Source organism: Equus asinus, chromosome 4 (assembly GCF_041296235.1).
Source record: "Equus asinus isolate D_3611 breed Donkey chromosome 4, EquAss-T2T_v2, whole genome shotgun sequence".
NCBI lineage: Eukaryota > Metazoa > Chordata > Mammalia > Perissodactyla > Equidae > Equus > Equus asinus.
Genome location: NC_091793.1, coordinates 34148460 through 34166406, shown reverse-complemented (window position 1 = coordinate 34166406; position 17947 = coordinate 34148460). Strand labels below are relative to the sequence as shown.

At 32.6% G+C, this 17947-nt stretch overlaps 1 protein-coding gene across 4 annotated transcripts in view; it reads left to right on the top strand.

Moving 5' to 3' along the window:
- Positions 1–17947, top strand: part of EEA1 (early endosome antigen 1) — a 133414-nt gene that overhangs the window by 41198 nt on the left and 74269 nt on the right. For all 4 annotated transcript variants that reach the window (XM_044744290.2, XM_014841258.3, XM_044744275.2 and 1 more), the window contains 5 exons: positions 1567–1606; positions 2526–2639; positions 3288–3409; positions 4330–4485; positions 10352–10468. In XM_044744290.2, coding sequence (XP_044600225.1) covers positions 1567–1606; positions 2526–2639; positions 3288–3409; positions 4330–4485; positions 10352–10468 — 549 coding nt within the window. The remainder of the gene's footprint in view (positions 1–1566; positions 1607–2525; positions 2640–3287; positions 3410–4329; positions 4486–10351; positions 10469–17947) is intronic.

Here is a 17947-nt window from a genome sequence, read left to right as displayed (position 1 = left end):
TTTGTGACAAATTGGAAATCACTAAAATGTCTATTAGTAGGGAGAGAACTGTTATTAGCTGTTTATAGTTTATATTAGTGAAGATTGTTTGAAAAAATGGGAAAACTGTTGTATTAACCATATTAGGTTTTAAAAAACAATATAAATATTTATATTTACCCACACACATATATCTACTATACAACTTTACATAAAAATGATACATAGAAAATAAGAAAATCACTGTAATATCAAAAGTGGTTATTTTGGCATGAAATTCTTTTGGTGTCTTATATTCTTTATAGTTTAATGTATTTTCTAGATAAATGTCTTAACCAGTTATGGTTTTTATAAGCAAATTATATTGATTTTTATGCTAAACTTATGTAAAGAATCATAGAATAATGAATTTTGCCAAATCCTTATCTAGTTTTCATTTGTAAGAATAAAGTGGATACCCTTCAACAATAGTTCTAATATTTTTCTAAAATAATTAGTGATCCCTTTGTACATTATCTTAATGTAATAGGACTCTCACTAAGTCTTTCTGCCTTTTTACCTAAAATTGTCATTTGGACTAGAAAAGAAAAACAAATAAATGGATAACAAGAGATCAGTCTTATTTTACTACTCGACTTCTATAGTTGAGGATGCATTAAAGAGGTTTTTAGTAATCTAAAATACTTGGAGTTCGTTTACTCATGTTTTACATAGATGCTGTTAACAACTGATTAAACATGGGCTATATTATTTTCTGTACCTGAAAACAGAGAGGAAGTTGTTTACCATTTGGGATGACTATTTCATATTTAATAAATTAAATAAATTCTCCACAGTGCAAGATAAAATTGTCTTGGTAGGGAACTTCCCTTGGGGGAAAATGTATTTTAAATTATGATGATTCTTAGCAATCCATATATCTAATCTAATGTATAGGAAAATAAAAAGTCAGGCATACTCTCAGATGCCTTGTTAAACTCTTTCAGATATGTATGATTCTTTAAAATGTGGAAATAATGACTAGGCAGTATATTATTTTGTTCCTAATCCATGTGATAAATTAAACCTTATTGAATATATACTTTATTTGTGCTTCTTTTACAGATGGTTTATAATCCTGAATTAAAAATTTATCCTTTTAAAGCCAAATTTTTTAGTAGAGATAGTTCCATGGCATATTTTAGCTTATGCAGATTTTCAAATATCATAGGATTGAATCTTGCCTTCTGACTTAAGTATTTGCTGTAGAATCTATTATTTATAATTATAATAATTTATATTATTTATTTATAACTGAACTTATGGAATTCAAGTTGCCATCTATTTCAAGACCCATAATAATTTAATATATGTTAACCTAAAAAAATTCTTAGAACCAGTGAGGTATGGTTCTATCATTATGCCAATCTGCCTAGTGGTACCATAGAGATCTGGAAGAATGTGAGCAAGTGAAAATTTAATTTTCATCAAAATCTTGCTGCTTGCTTGACAGAATGTGGCTTTCACAGATTTTTTTCACATTGTTAATTGTAACAGTTTTGTCTTTTCCTTTTAATGTATTTGTTTATGTCTTTTGTTTTCATTGAGGAGTCTAAACCTGATGGATTGGTGGCTGATTCATCAGCAGGTAACTTTATTTAAAGCTGATATTTTTTCATTTTTCTTTTTCTTCTTTATCATCCTTTTTAATTTTTTTTCTCTCCTCTGATGCCTGCTATGTGAATTTTGTTTTGTGGTTTTTCTGTACTGTATAGCTCTAAAACAGTGAAGATAACAGTCATATTCTAGGTTTAGAGTGCTTGTTACCTGTGAAGTTCATAGTTTAATCAGATCAGCAGAAATCTTAGTATTTTCTTAGTTCATTATATTCTGAAGTTATAAATAAACTTCTGGAATATTACATTAATATGATTGTTTAATGAAAAGTTAAGTCTATATTAAAGAGTGATATTCTCTTTTTGTCTTGAAATAAAATGATGAAACTAGCAGCTTTGTAACTAACTGTAACTGGAGAAATGCTCAATGAATAATCAAAATTATATTTTGAGATTAGCTCTTCTATTTAATTTCCCTCTGAAATCTTTTTTCTTTATAAGAATGAAGTGTTAGGACTTGACTACATATTTTAATTGGTTCTTTTTTTTAATTTAAGAGCTTGATTGGTTTAAACTATGTCTAATTTCATTTTGCATTATAGCAAATTTTATCACAGGAGCAGAATATATTCCTTGTTGGTCAGTTGGCCGATATATGAAAATAACTGTGAATTGTGAAATCAAAATAATCATTAAACAAATATTTATAGATTATTTGAGTGTGATGCTAAATATTCCTTTCATTTGTTTTATATGTTTGTAAATTATGATTTGTGCCTTAAATGAATCAGGGATGCTTAATTCTTGAAGTGTGAAGATATTCTACATATAATTGGATAGTAGACTCATGTTGATTGTCTTTAACTATTACAAAGATCATGATATAAATAATAACAATTTAGGAAATATAATTAACATTGTATTTGAATAACTACTATATTTTTTTTGTAGAACTACAGTCTTTGGAACAAAAATTAGAAGAAGCCCAAACAGAAAATTTTAATATTAAGCAAATGAAAGACTTATTTGAACAGAAAGCAGCCCAACTTGCTACTGAAATTGCAGGTAAATTGAATCTCAATTTTTAGCCAATAAGTCAATCTCGTTATCTTTTTGCCATTATATATCCTAGAAATAAACTTCATATTTTAGTGTGACAAAGCATTTGTTATAGACTGTGATGGTGATTATTGGAATCTAATGATAATCGAGTTGCTATATAAATTATTTTGTTTGTCCTCCCACCTCCTCCCTTCAAAGGACTGGTTTTCTCCGTAGAATTCTTCTTGAATTTTAGAGAAGATGAATTTTCTTTTGGGGTATGCTTAAAGATTAACAAGTAACATTTTGAAGAAGTAAAATAATGTAGTGTAGATTTAACATTTGGTTATGCTATCAATTACATAGTATTTTTTAACTACATGCTTTTAGGCAAAATATTATATGTGATTTAGTATATATTAAAATGCTAATTAATAACTTAGTGTTGTGTGGAATTTATGTAGATGAAAACATTTGATTATTTTAAGTTCATTATTTAATGTAATCAGAAGTACTATAATTTTATTGTATATATTTATGGTTATCTAAGGAATGGGAATTTGAATTAGAGTGATACATAGATATGCCCTGTAATATACAGGAATTTACAAAACTGTCCTTCCCTAGAGTTAATGTCATGAAAGTAATATTTATATAACTATCCTTAATTAGATATAAAGTCAAAATATGATGAAGAAAAGAGTCTTCGAGAAGCTGCTGATCAAAAGGTGACACATCTGACAGAAGAATTAAACAAAGCAGCAGCTGTAATTCAAGATCTGAAGACCGAACTGGTAATTTAGAAACCATTTGTTGGAATGTACTTTTATAATTTTCCAAACTAAAAATGAAACACTTACTTTGATAAAAAAGTTTTAAAAGTATAGCTTGAGTAAAATGGAGGAAATAAAAAGTTTTTTATATTTCTACCACCTACATATATTGTATGTATGATATTTTTAAATAAAAATGGAATTTTATGATACATTTATTACCTTCAACGTTTTTGTTGTTTCTATCTTAATATCATCTGTCTTTTCAGTAGTTTCCGTATTTGCATCTCTGATCCTGACCTTCTCTTGCACTTTCTTTTATAAATACGTCTGCTTTTAGGATACTTCTGTTTGCATTTCTAGCTTTCATTTCAAATTCAACAAGTATAAAATCAAGTCAACATATTTCCTCCATAACTGTATGTCTGTCATTGGTGCCATACTTCTTCAACTCTCTTCCCAGGCTTAACAACCTTGGAACCGTCCTTGATTCCTTTCTGTCCTTTATTTAGCACTCAGTAAATATATAAATAAATCAATCAACTACATTCAGCCTGCAGCAAACCCTAATTATGCTTACATCTGCACCTTCATTTTTATTACTAGTTTTTTAGGATAGAAAATGAAGGAATGTAGCATTTATCTAGTGACTGTTATGACCAATGGCTGTAGTTTGTGAAGGAAAGGAAAGCAAATGAAGCACTAAGGATAATTGTGAATTTGCTGTTTTCCACCTTGAGTGGTAACGCTATTAAATATGAGATAGAGTGGGAAGAGGAGAGGCTTGTTGGGGGAAGGATATCAGTGTTTGATATTTGGAGTCCAGTAATTGATATTATAGATGGTTTTCATTTTGTTTTCTTTGTAGTGAAACCATTTAAAAATTGTGTATTATTTTAGTTTTTCACTGTAATTTTTAATTAAAATGTGTTGCTTCACAGCTTCAGAGACCTGGTATAGAAGATGTTGCTGTGCTAAAGAAAGAACTGGTCCAAGTTCAAACACTGATGGACAACATGACCTTGGAACGAGAGAGAGAATCTGAAAAACTCAAAGATGAGTGCAAAAAGTTACAAGCAGAGTCTGCTAACTCCGAGGTAATGAAGTTCACTGCACTTAAATGTGATCGAGGTTAACTTGTTTAGTGTATACTGTTGGCTGAAGCCAGAATTTGAGATTTTTCTGAGTGTCTTGTCAAAATAGTATTTGCCTTTCTTTCTTTTGCTCTGAGTAATATTATTATATAGTCAGTATAGTCTAATAGTCAATATTTTTTGTTTTTGCTTTATGAAGCTAGACTCTTAGAGAATCTTGTTCTATTTAATAAGTGATGTATATTGTGGAGAGAGATTTAAAGTTAAATTTACTCCAGGCTAGTTAATAAGTGGTAATTGAGTTTATCTCAGTTTGATAGGGGTAAAGGAAGTATAATTTCATTTTCTACAATTTTAATACTAATGTTGTTTAGAGAAAATATTTACGAAAGACTTATTTTCTAGTAAGCTTGTTTTTCGTTTATCAATTATTGAATTACGTTGTTGAAGGAAATCTTAAACATCATCTAGTCCTGTAATTTACATGTACCGGTTCCAATTCTCCTCAGGAATTACACAGAATAAATTATACAGTTGAGATATTTGAAGACTGTTCATATTTACTCTTGAGTTTTTTCTTTTCCAGAGTAAACATTCTCAGTTCCTTCTACCATTTCTTACATGACATGACTGTGGGCTGTAAATCCCTTATATAGTTATGTCAGCATATGACAAACTCTAGGATATGTAAAAGTATATTTGCTTGCAAATACTAGCCCATGTCCTTTTTATTGTTCTACAGGAGATATTTTGTTATGGTGACTATTATTTGTCATTCTTAAGCTTCCTCTTGTGATGCTGCCTTCTGTTTTTCATATTTTCAGTTTAAAAAGTTAAGTTATAGTGACATTTCAGTTTGCATCTCTTAGAGTTTTTAAGCTGGTGATCTAAAGCCACTCTATTCATAATTAGCAACATATTGGTGAGCTATGAAGTATAACTATTACAGATAACCCATGTCATCCTCTATTTTCCTTCCTCCTCTATCTTATCAGTGGGGGAATGGTGAGAGTTTATGATATAGTATACATAGGCGTGTGAGGCTTTCTGATACTTCACACTTCAGACTTCACATTTATGAAGTTCAGGTGCAAATTTTTCAAAAGTGATCTTTGTAGCCAATAATCCCACAGTTTTTCAAACAATTTCAGAGAGTTCATGAACTTATTGAAGCCAGTTAAGAGCTCCTACTGTATAATCAAGGACAGGGTGAATCAAAGAAGTCTCATGAGGAAAATTCCTATTCAGATAATGCTAAAGTAGAAATACGTGAGCCTGGGTGAATCCAGTCATTTATTCCTGTGCTTCAGTAAGAATTACTTTTCATTAAATCTGCCTGCCTACTAGTATTTCTCAATTTAAAAAAATTATACTCTTTTGATTAAAAAATTTCTTTAATGTTTTTTGAAATTTCAAAACAAATGTCAGATGGTGACTAAAATTGAATCACAGAATGTATCTATTTTAAAGTGCAGTCGTCTCTGACCTTTTCCAGCCGAGAATTATAGAATTGTACATATACTTGTTACACGAATAGACTTTGAACAATGAGAAGAGATTTGTGTATTTATTTGCATTTTGGGGAAAAATGTGTGGGAAAATCTGAGTAATATTTAAGAATTACTCTAAGTTTAATATGGATGAATTTTATAAATTTGTTTTTGTTTATGTAGACTAAAATATCTTTATAAGTAATGCGAAGAGGTTATTTATGATGAGAAAGTTAACTAAAGTTATAAATTTCGAGTGAATCTATTTAGTGTCTTCCCACATTGTCCTCCTGTCAACAGAGGTTATTGTAGGAAACAGTGTTTTTTTTTTTTTTTCTCTAGAAAAGGTGTTTCTGGGAAAGAAGAAAAATAGGTTAGAAATCCATTCTTCACATCTTAACTTCTTTCAAGTTTTCATAAAATTTATCTTTTCACGTTTTGAATTGCATTTTAAAATAAAGAGATTTATTCTTGCTGAGTGATGATTTAACATTTGATTATATTTTTAGTAAAACATGGATAATATTTACTCCCTACTTAGTTAGTTAATAGATATGTAGTGATAGAGACCTCTGATTATGTTGAAATACTTTGAACAACTTTGGGAAATGGTAGTAAAGAGTCAGAATAATATTATTATTGAAAACAGTCTCTTTTTGAGCATCACTAGGTTTTGGATACTATGTTAGACACTTTAAATATGTGGTCTAATTTGTTTTTTTAACCCTTGAAGTTAGGTTTGTTTTATATGTAAGGAATCTGAGGCTCAATGAGGTTAAATAACTTGTTCAAGCCGTATACCTAAAGAAGCTAGGATTGGAACCCAGGTCTTATGCAAAACTTGTGTCTTTCTGTGTCATGTTATCTCCCATTTAAGGTGGTCTGATGATTGCCTTATGAGTTAATTGGTGCTATTAATCTTGATCTAATATTTATTATTGCATTTTATATTTTGCCATATTGTATGTTGTAATATTTGTGTTGAGTATAACTTAAAATACTTTTGAGTTGTGCCTCATACCATTTCCATATGAAAAAAAAGTGCTACATAAATACATCATCTCATTTGTTTATAACTGTTTTTAGCTTCTGCTTTTTAAATATGTTGAATATATTTTATTTATTAAAAGTCAATTCTATTTATTCTCAGTGAAGTGTGTTGGTTACTAATAGCACTTAGAAGAACTTAATAGAAAAAAATTTTATTTTATGTGTTACTGCTTTACTGAACCTAAATATTGGCATTAGGAACAAAATGCTGTAAAAGGAATTAAAGAAGCTAAAAATGGAACAGTTTATTTGGTATTTCTATTTGAGGCTGAAGATAGGTAATCTGGTGTATACTGTTAAATATGCCTATGTTCCATTACTTTATTAAATATATATCTTAGGAATTTACTGACTTTTTTTGGGGTATCTAGATATTTTAGAAGGCATGTAGAAAACTCATTCTAAAGCATTTGAAAGTACTTTATAAATAATTAGCTATTTTATACATCAGAAATTGAGGATTTAAAGGTTAAAAAAATATTTTTTCTAGAAATCTACATTATTGGAGATATCAAAGCTGTAATCATTGTATATTTGGTGTGGTCTTTAATGAAAATGATTTTTTAAGAATTTCATTTGTATTCCAAATAAACTCATAGGAATCCCAGTTTGAAAAGCTGAAATGTTTATAAATATATAGGGTAAGTATGATTACACTCTTGCATAGTTATTAAAGAGAATATGAAAGTATCGCTTAAAAGTATGCTAATATTAGAGTTCAGATTTAGCAGTATGTTTGGACATTTTTATTGTGTGGTCATTGTGTACTTTTTCACTCTTGTCTTCCACCTTTCATCCATCATTTTATTATTTTTTTTCTGCCTTCTAATGGAGATGCTTAAACTTGAGGTAATGTGTTTTGGGGAGGCTTTATAATGTAATATTAGTAATACTTTTAATATAGCACCTTCTGTTGTCATATGGCAATTTTGTGTCTTAAGGCAATCTCAGAACTTCAAAGATATGCTCATTTTTGTTTTATTAAGCAAAGTTTCAACCATCTTTAAAAGACTATTTACTAGGAAGAGTAGACTATTAATTAGGACAATAATTAAAATTCTAAAGCAGTAGCAGGATGGTTTGCTCAAAATGTCTTTCCTTAATTATTTGTAATTTAAAGTTTTTAGTAAAAATTCAATCTCGAATTCAGTAGCATGGTTTCAAGGAAATGCCAACTACTTTTTAGGGTCTGATATACTGTTTCCTTAGGAACAAATATCTATTAACTGCTTGGAGATAGACTCGCTCATTTATTTAACAAGGGTTTGTTGAATGCCTTAGTGTCAGCAGGTCTTTTAGATGTTGCTAAGACAGAGTGCCTGCTCTCATAAAGCTTATATTCCTTTGTGGAAGCCAACCAATGTATAAGTGAACCAAATCATGATAGAAAGTCAGTTAATGCTTCGTGCTATAAAGAAAAATAAAGCAGGAGGGGTGGGCAGTAGTGTAGCTGGCGATAATGTGGGACAATTTTAGATAGAATGGTCAGGGAGGGTCTCCTCAAGGAGGACATGTATGAGAAAAATGAGGTGAGCAAGAATCAGGATGAAGAATTGGGAGCAGGCATTCCTAGCAAGAGGGAGTGCAGGTGCTAAAGCCTTCAAGACCCAGGTGAGCTTGGCCTGTTCAGTAATGAAGAAAGTCAGTGTGGCTAGAGCAGAGAGCCGCCTTTGTTTGAATTTCACCCATAGTGATATCTGAAGAGGGAGTATATTTATTTGCTTTAAAATTTTGTCTTTCTTTTATCTTTATTTTTCCCAAATATAAACATAATACATGATCATTGCAAAAGATTAAAATGATACATAATATGCAATAGAGAAAGTGAAAGCTGCCTGTAATTCACTCCCCTCCCTCCCCTTCCCCATAACTAAAGTCTACCTTTTGGTGAATACTCTTCCCATATCGTTCTTTTTTCAGCCTTAAGTAGATTGAAAAATTTTAAATGCATGCTTTTATCATTTAGAGATTCTGGTTTTAAAATATATACATATTTTGTGTACAAAGGATAAATGATATATCTAATGTCCAGTTCTTTAGGTGTTAACATTATAAAATCATTTATTAGAACATATATAAAAGCTATAAAATATAACAAGACATTTTTGGACATATTTGCTTTGTGTTTTTCCTTGTGTAGTTTCTTCTACATGTTGGAATTTATCAGCAGGATAGATACTAATAGATGTTACACTTGACTTACTACATCTTATAAATCTCAATGTGGAATCATGGTATAGTAAGGAAATTTACTCAGAATTTGCCTTTTAATATATACTGTTATTTCTGTTTATTATGTGCTGGATACTCTGCTAAATCCTTTGATAAGATATTTACAGGTAGGGATTTAAATATGATAATTTATTTTCTTTTGTGCTATATGATTAAAACATAGTAATTTAAAATAGCCGAATTATTCCTAATGTTTCTATTAACATCCATAACGTTAGTGAGATTCAAAGTTACAAATAGCAATTTGAAATGAACTAATACCTGTGTCCATGTCACGTTTACATGATCAGTTTAAGACGGTGTTGGTTATGCCTTTAGCTTAAACACAGTTGAAAATACATGAATGTTTAAACATTTCCTTCTTTGAAGTAAGTGATGTATATATCATAAATATATATCTGTTGTTATGTGTTATAACGAGACACCCTGTATAAGGTGTAACTATAAAGTAATGTGACAGATCACCTTTCAGTGTTATCAGAATTGCTTCATTTACGTGAATGTTTTCCTTAAAAGGTCAGGCCATGAACATATGTCAGACATACTGTCATTCCTAAAAACATTTTTTAAACCTCTTTTAATTGACTTTTAATCCATTTGGTAACTTCTTTGGCCAAATACTTTCTGTTACTTTCAGAAAGATGATTCACCACCTTTCAAAGGTGATTTTCTGTTTTCTGTTTGCATTTATCACATTTTTAATGTAAAAAGAAAAGGCTGTGCTGTAGAAATTGGGAGAATTGTAGGCATAACTTGCATACTTTCTCTAAATTCAGGAGGATCAAAGTACAGATTTTCAAAGCCAGTAAATTCAAGTTTGCAGTTTGATGCTTACTTCAGACACATGAAGTAGGATGTCCTCTTTTCATTTCATCTATTATTAAATGAAGTTGTGCATTTCGGATAAATTTTAAAAATTGGTTTTCAGTTAAAAAGGTGGGGTGGCAGTAGGAGTGGTAGGATAAAGAACCAAGTTGAAACTTCCAAGGATTATTTCAATTTAACAACAATAGTAATGACAAAAATCTATGTAACCTTAAAACCTTTGGATGCTTTCATTTCCTTTTTCATTTTAGTTTCTCTAACTTTTTTTTTAGGCTACAATAAGCCAGCTAAGGAGTGAACTTGCCAAAGGCCCTCAGGAAGTTGCTGTATATGTGCAGGAACTACAAAAACTTAAAAGTTTAGTTAATGAATTAACACAAAAAAATCAGGTGAGAATTTAAAAACTCCGTATAGCAGTGAATTGATTTTATATCTCTTAAATTTTAACTTGCATATGTTATTTTTATATTGGCACAGTACATTGTGACTTATTCTGTTTTTTTTTTAATTGAGGTTATGTTGGCTTATAACATTGTGAAAATTTCAGGTGTACATCATTATATTTCAGTTTCTATATAAACTGCATCGTGTTCACCACCAATAGTCTAGTTTTTATCCATCACCATACATATGTGCCCCTTACCACTTTCACTCCCCCCTCCCTTCCCCTCTAATAACTACTAATCTGTTCTCCTTATCCATGTATTTGTTCACCTTCCACATATGAGTGAAATCATATGGTATTTGCCTTTCTATATCTGACGTATTTTGCTTACCCTAATACCCTCAAGGTCCATCTGTGTTTCACAAATGGCATGATTTTGTCTTTTTTCATGGTTGAGTAGTATTCCATTGTGTGTGCGTGCGTGTGTGTGTGTGTGTGTGTGTGTGTGTGTGTGTATATATGTATACCATATCTTCTTTATGCATTCATTCATTGATGGGCACTTGGGTTGCTTCCACATCTTGGTTATTGTGCATAATGCTGTGATGAACATAAACACACGTAAATCTTTTTGAATTGTTGATTTCATGTTCTTTGGAATAAATATCCAGTAGAGGGATAGCTGGATCATATGGTATTTATATTTTTAACTTTTTGAGAAATCTCCATACTGTTTTTCATGGTAGCTGCACCAGTTTGCTTTTCCACCAGCAGTGTGTGAGGGTTCCCTTTTCTCCATGTTGTCTCCAACATTTGTTATTTTTTTATCTTGTTAGTTATAGCCGTTCTGATGGGTGTGAAGTGATATCTCATTGTAGTTTTGATTTGCATTTCCCTAGTAATTAGTGATGCTGAACATCTTTTCATGTGCCTGTTGGCCATCTGTATATCTTCTTTGGAAAATTGTCTGTTCATATCCTCTGCTCATTTTTTGATACAGTTGTTTGTTTTTTTGTTTTTTAGCTTTATGAGTTCTTTATATATTTTGGAGATTAACCTCTTGTAGGATATATGATTCCCAGATACTTTCTCCCAGTTGTTATGTTCTTTTTGTTTTGTACCTGATTTCCTTTACCTTGCAGGAGGTTTTTAGTCTGACGTAGTCTGGTTTGTTTATTTTTTCTTTTTTTTCCCTTGTCTGAGTAGAAACAGTATTTGAAAAGATACTGCTAAGACTGATGTCAATGAGTGTACTGCCTATGTTTTCTTCTAGGACTTTTATAGTTTCAGGTCTTACCTTCAAGTCTTTAATCCACTTTGAGTTAATTTTTGTGAATGGTGTAAGATAATGATCTACTTTGATTCTTTTGCATGTGGCTGTCGAGTTTTCCCAACACCATTTATTGAAGAGACTTTCCTTTCTCTATGTTCTTGGCTCCTTTGTTAAAAATTAATTGACCATATATGCATGGGTTTATTTCTGAGCTATCTGTTCTCTTCTGTTGGTCTATGTGTCTTTTTTTGTGCCAGTACCAGGATGTTTTGATTGCTATAGCTTTGTAGTATATTTTGAAGTTAGAGAGTGTGATAGCTACAGCTTTGTTCTTTTTTTCTCAGGATTGCTTTGGCTATTTGTGGTCTTCTGTCATTCCGTATAAGTTTTAGGATTCTTTGTTTTATTTCTCTGAAGAATGTCATTGGGATTCTGATTGGGATTGCATTGAATTTGTAGATTGCTTTAGGTAACATGGACATTTTAACTATGTATAGTCTTCCAATCCATGAACATGGAATATCTTTCCATTTCTTTATGTATTCTTTGATTTCTTTCAATAATGTCTTATAGTTTTCAGTGTATAGGTCTTTCACCTCTTCCTTGGTTAAATTTATTCCTAGGTATTTTATTCTTTTTGTTATGGTTGTAAACGGGATTGTATTTTAGACTTCTCTTTCTGCTAGTTTATTGTTAGTGTATAGAAATGCAACTGATTTTTGTATGTTGCTTTTGTATCCTGCAACTTTGCTATAGTTATTGATTATTTCTAATAGTTTTCTGGTGGATTCTGTAGGGTTTTCTATATATGGAATGATGTCATCTGCAAGCAGAGTTTTGCTTCTTCCTTCCAGTTTGGATCCCTTTTATTTCTTTTTCTTGCCTAAGTGCTCTGGCTAAAATTTCCAGTATTGTGTTGAGTAAGAGTGGTGGGAATGGGCACCCTTGTCTTGTGTTTGTGCTCAGAGGGATGGCTTTCAGTTTTCACCATTAAGTATGATGTTGGCTGTGGGTTTGTCATGTATGGCCTTTATTATGTTGAGGTACTTTCCTTCTATACCCATTTTGTTGAGTTTTTTTTTTTTTTATCGTAAATGAATATTGGATCCTGTCAAATGCTTTCTCTGAATCTACTGAGATGATCTTGTGATTTTTATTCATAATTTTGTTAATGTGGTGTATCACATTGATTTGTGAATGTTGAACCATCCCTGCATCCTTGGAATAAATTTCACTTGATTGTGATGTATGATCCTTTCAATGTATTTCTGTATTGTGTTTGCTAATATTTTGTTGAGGATTTTTGCATCTATGTTCATCAGTGATATTGGCCTGTAATTTTTCTTCTTTGTGTTGTCCTTCCCTGGTTTTGGTGTCAGGGTAAATGTCAGCCTTAAAATGAGTTAGAAAACTTCCCATCCTCTTCAACTTTTGGGAATAATTTGAAAAAAATAAGAATTAAATCTTCTTTGAGTGTTTGGTAGAATTCATCAGAAAAGCTGTCTGGTCCTGGGCGTTTGTTTTTTGTGAGGTTTTTGGTTATTGTTTCAATCTCTTTGCTTGTGATTGGTCTATTTAGATTCTCTATTCCTTCCTGATTCAGTTTTGGGAGGTTGTATGATTCTAAGAATTTATCCATTTCTTGTAGGTTATACCATTTGTTGGTGTATAGCTTTTCATAATATTCTTTTATAATCCTTTGTATTTCTGTGGTGTCTATTGTAATTTCTTCTTTTTCGTTTCTGATTTTATTTATTTGAGTCTTCTTTTTTTTCTTATTGAGTCTGGCTAAGGGTTTATCAATATTGTTTATCTTCTCAAAGAACTAGCTCTTATTTTCATTGATTCTTTCATTTTCTTAGTCTCTGTTTCATTTATTTCTGCTTTGATTTTTATTGTTTCCTTCTTTCTGTTGCCTTTGGGTCTTGTATGTTTTTCTAGTTTGTTTAGGGATAGGGTAAGCTTATTTATTTGAGATTTTTCTTGTTTCTTGAGGTAGGCCTGTATTGCTATAAATTTCCCTCTTAGTACCACTTTTTCTGCATCCCATAAGAGTTGGTATGTTGTGTTTTCATTTTCATTTGTCTCCAGATATGTTTTGATTTCTTCATTGATCCTGTGGTTTTTCAGTAGCATGCTGTTTAGTCTCCACATATTTGTGACTTTCCTAGCTTTTTTCTTGTAGTTGGTGTCTAGTTTTATTGCTTTGTGGTCCGACAAGACACTTGAAGTGATTTCAGTCTTCTTAAATTTATTGAAGCTTGCCTGTTCTGCCAACGTATGGTCTGTCTTTGAGAATGTTTTATGTGTACTAGAGGAGAATATATATTCTGCTGTTTTTGTATGGAATTAAGCCCATCTGGTCTAGTGTTTCATTTATGGTCACTGTGTCTTTCTGTCTGGATGATCTATCCATTGACCTACTGAGGTGTTAAGGTTCCTTACTATTGTGTTGCTGGCAGTTTCTCCATTTAGTTCTATTTAAAGTTGCTTTATATACTTTGGTGCTCCTGTCAGGTACATATGTATTAGTAAATGTTATGTCTTCTTGGTGGAATGTCCATTTTATCATTATATAATTCCCCTCTTTTCCTCTCATTATCTTTTTTCTTGAAGTCTGCTTTGTTGATATAAGTATTGCTACACTACTTTCTTTTGCATGCCATTTGCTTTGAGTATCATCTTCCATCCCTTTGCTCTGAGTCTGTATTTGTCTTTAGAGCTGACATGTGTTTCTCAGAGGCAGCATATTGTTGGTATTGTTGGGTCTTGTTTTTTACTTCATCTGGCCAGTCTGTATCTTTTGATTGGTGAATTCAAGCCATTTACATTTAGAGTGGTTATTGGTATATGATGGCTTAATACAGGCATTTTATCTTTTGTTTTCCAGTTGTTCTATATTTCCATTGTTTCCTTTTCATTGTATTTCTGACTGCCATTTAAGTTTAGTGATTTTCTTTGATCATCTTCTTAGTTTTCTCTTTATTTATGAGATGTGACTCTGCTCTGATTATTTGTTCTGTGGTTACTATGAGGTTTGTAGAAAAGATCTCATATATTTTGTACAAAAGATCTTGTATAAAAGATCTTGATGAGATAATCCTTTTTCTGATAGCATCTTTTCTCCATTAGCCTATGCAGGTTCTATCCCACTCCTCTTCCTCTTCTATTTTTTTGTTGTTACAAGTTACTCCTTTTCGTATAGTGAATTTGTGACCAAATTGAAGTGTTTATAGTTATTTTTGATGCTTTCTTTCCCTTTATCCTTTATGTTATAATTAAGTGTTTGCTAATGTATTCTGATAGAGAGCTGCATTTTCCTGATTTTTTGTTTATCTCCTTGCTCAAAGCTTTGTAAACCTTTACCTTTTTGTTTCATGTAGGAGGGCTCCCTTCAACATTTCTTGTAGGGCAGGTCTGTTGGCAATGAATTTACTCAGTTTTTGTTTGTCTGGGAAAGTTTTTATTTCTCCGTCATACCTGAAGGATAATTTTGCTGGGTAGGGTATTCTTGGCTGACAGTTTTTGTCTTTCAGTATTGTGAATATGTCATTCCACTCCCTCTTACCTTATAAGATTTCTGCTGAGAAATTCTCCAAAAGCCTGTTGGTGGGTTCCTTTGTAGGTTATTTTCTTCTGTCTTGCTGCCCTTAATATTTTTTCTTTGTAATTGACTTTTGACAGTTTTAATATCATATGCCTTGAAGAATGTCTTTTTGCATTAATGTAATTAGGAGTTCTATTAGCTTTGTGTACTTGCATATCCAGTTCTTTCCCCAGGTTTAGGAAGTTCTCAGCTATTATTTCGTTGAATAAGCTCTTGCTAATTCTCTCCTTCATAAGGTCTACTCTATTTTTAATGCTTTATGCATTATCTTTTATCTCATTAATTACTTTCTTCATATTCCAGAATTTGTTTTCTTTTTACAGCTTCATTCTCTTTGGTGAGATATTCCTTCTCTTCATTAATTTTATCCCTGAGTTCATTGAACTGTATGAGTTTCTTGTAACTCATTGAGTTTCTTTGTGACAGAACTTTTGAATTCTCTGTTAGTTATATTGTAATCTTCTGTGATTTCAAGTTTGATTTCTGGAGAGTTATCATTTTCCTTCTGTTCTGCTGTGTTACTGTAGTTCTTCATGGTGTTTGATGAATTGATCCTCTGCTGGCACATTTGTGGTAGTAATCACCATTTTTTTGTTTGTGTACGGCTTTGGTTACTGTGGTTCTTGTAACCTGGGTCTCATATTCCTCCACTGGCTGTCTGCAGGCTTGGATGCTGTTGTCCTGTGCACCACTTGTGCTGCTGTTCCCCAGTTGTCTGGGGGTGCTGGTTTCATCACCAGGGGTGCTGGTTTCACAGGTTTGCTGTTGCTGTTGGGGGCCTGGAGACCCAGGGACTTGTGTGCAGTTCCTGCTGCTGGTGGAGTTGGTCTGGAGGGTGCGTCACCCTCAGGGCTTGGTCTCCCCTCCTGTCTGCTTGCAGTTGTGTGGATCAGGCTGCTGCTGCTCCACCAACTGTCACAGGTCAGGGACCCCAGTGCACCACTGCCACTGCCGCATGGGCATTTGCATGCGTAAGTGGGCTGCTGCCAGCTGTGTATTTTTTTTTTAGTGTTAAGTATATTCACAATGGTATGCCACCAATTTCGGGAACTTTTTTCATCTTGCAGCACTGAAACTCTGTACTCATTAAGCAGCTCCCCATTCACTGCCTTCCCCTCCCCCCACCATTCTACTTTCTATATCTATGAATTTACTGTTCTAAGTTAAATCATTTAAGTTTACAGTATTTGTCTGTTTGTGCCTGGTTTTTTTCACATAGCAAATATCTTCAAGGTTCACCCATGTTGTAGCATATGTCAGAATTTCCTTTCTTTTTTGTTTTTTTTGAGGAAGATTAACCCTGTGCTAACACCTGCCACCAATCTTCCTCTTTTTGCTGAGGAAGACTGGCCCTGAGCTAACATCCGAGCCTGTCTTCCTCTACTTTATATGTGGGATGCCTGCCACAGCATGGCTTGACAAGCAATGTGTAGGTCTGCACCTGGCATCTGAACTGGTGAACCCTGGGCTGCTGAAGTGGAACATGCAAGCTTAATCACTGCACCACCCAGGTGGCTCCAGAATTTCCTTCCTTTAAGGCTGAATAATATTCTGTTGTATGTGTATATCATATTATCTATTCATATGTTGATGTCGATTGCTTCCATCTTTTTCCTATTATGAATAGTGCTCCTGTGTTCATTGGTATACAGAAATCTCTTGGAGACCCTGCTTTCAATTCTTTTGGGTATATACCCATATGTAGAATTGCTGGATCATACTTTTTTTAGCCATCCTAATGAATGTAAGGTGATATCTCATCCTGGTTAATTTACATGTCTAATGATTAGGATGTAGAGCATCTTTTCATTTGCTTCTTAGACATATAATTTTAATTGAGTTGTTTATTTTTTGTTGGTGAGTTGTGGTTCTTTATGTTTTGGATGTGTTAATCCCTTAGCAGATATATGGTTTACAGCTATTTTCTCTCATTTCTTTGGTTGGCTTTTTACTGTTGATACTGTCTTTTTGTAAAAGAAAAACACTCCTCCTGTGTCTCATCTGCTCTCAATATTCTGCTACAGCTTCACTTCTGACACAGACGTGTGGGTGTTCCACACATCAACACTTCTGTGACACCAGCTGGCTGTCCTACAGTTTAACTCAGTTCTGATGCTATTTACTTGCAGATAGCATGGATTCCACAGATTAAGGGTTCATTTCCACAAAACTGCTCCCTACCCACACACACACTTCAGACATCAATTGAAAGTCCAGCTTGCTACCTTACTTCTCATCAACTGGCTTTAAATGGGAGGTTCCCATAACCCCTTTCTTGGGTTTAATTAATTTGCTAGAGTGACTCACAGAACTCAGGAATACATTTTACTTACTAGATTACTGGTTTATTATAAAAGACTTTTTAGGGGAGGAAGAGCTATTCCTGTACCCTCTAGGTCCTCATGGCTGGTCTAAGAATTAAATTGATGTGAGACAGAATGATAGGATGAAATCAAACAAAAGTTCAGTAACATGCATACATGGGAGATACCCAGGAAAACTGAGTAACTTGCCAAAATGGCTGAAGCCACCACAGTAACTACCATCTTCAGCTAAAGACAAAGGAGGATGTAGGGGATAGTAGGTTGGGACTTGAAAGGGGA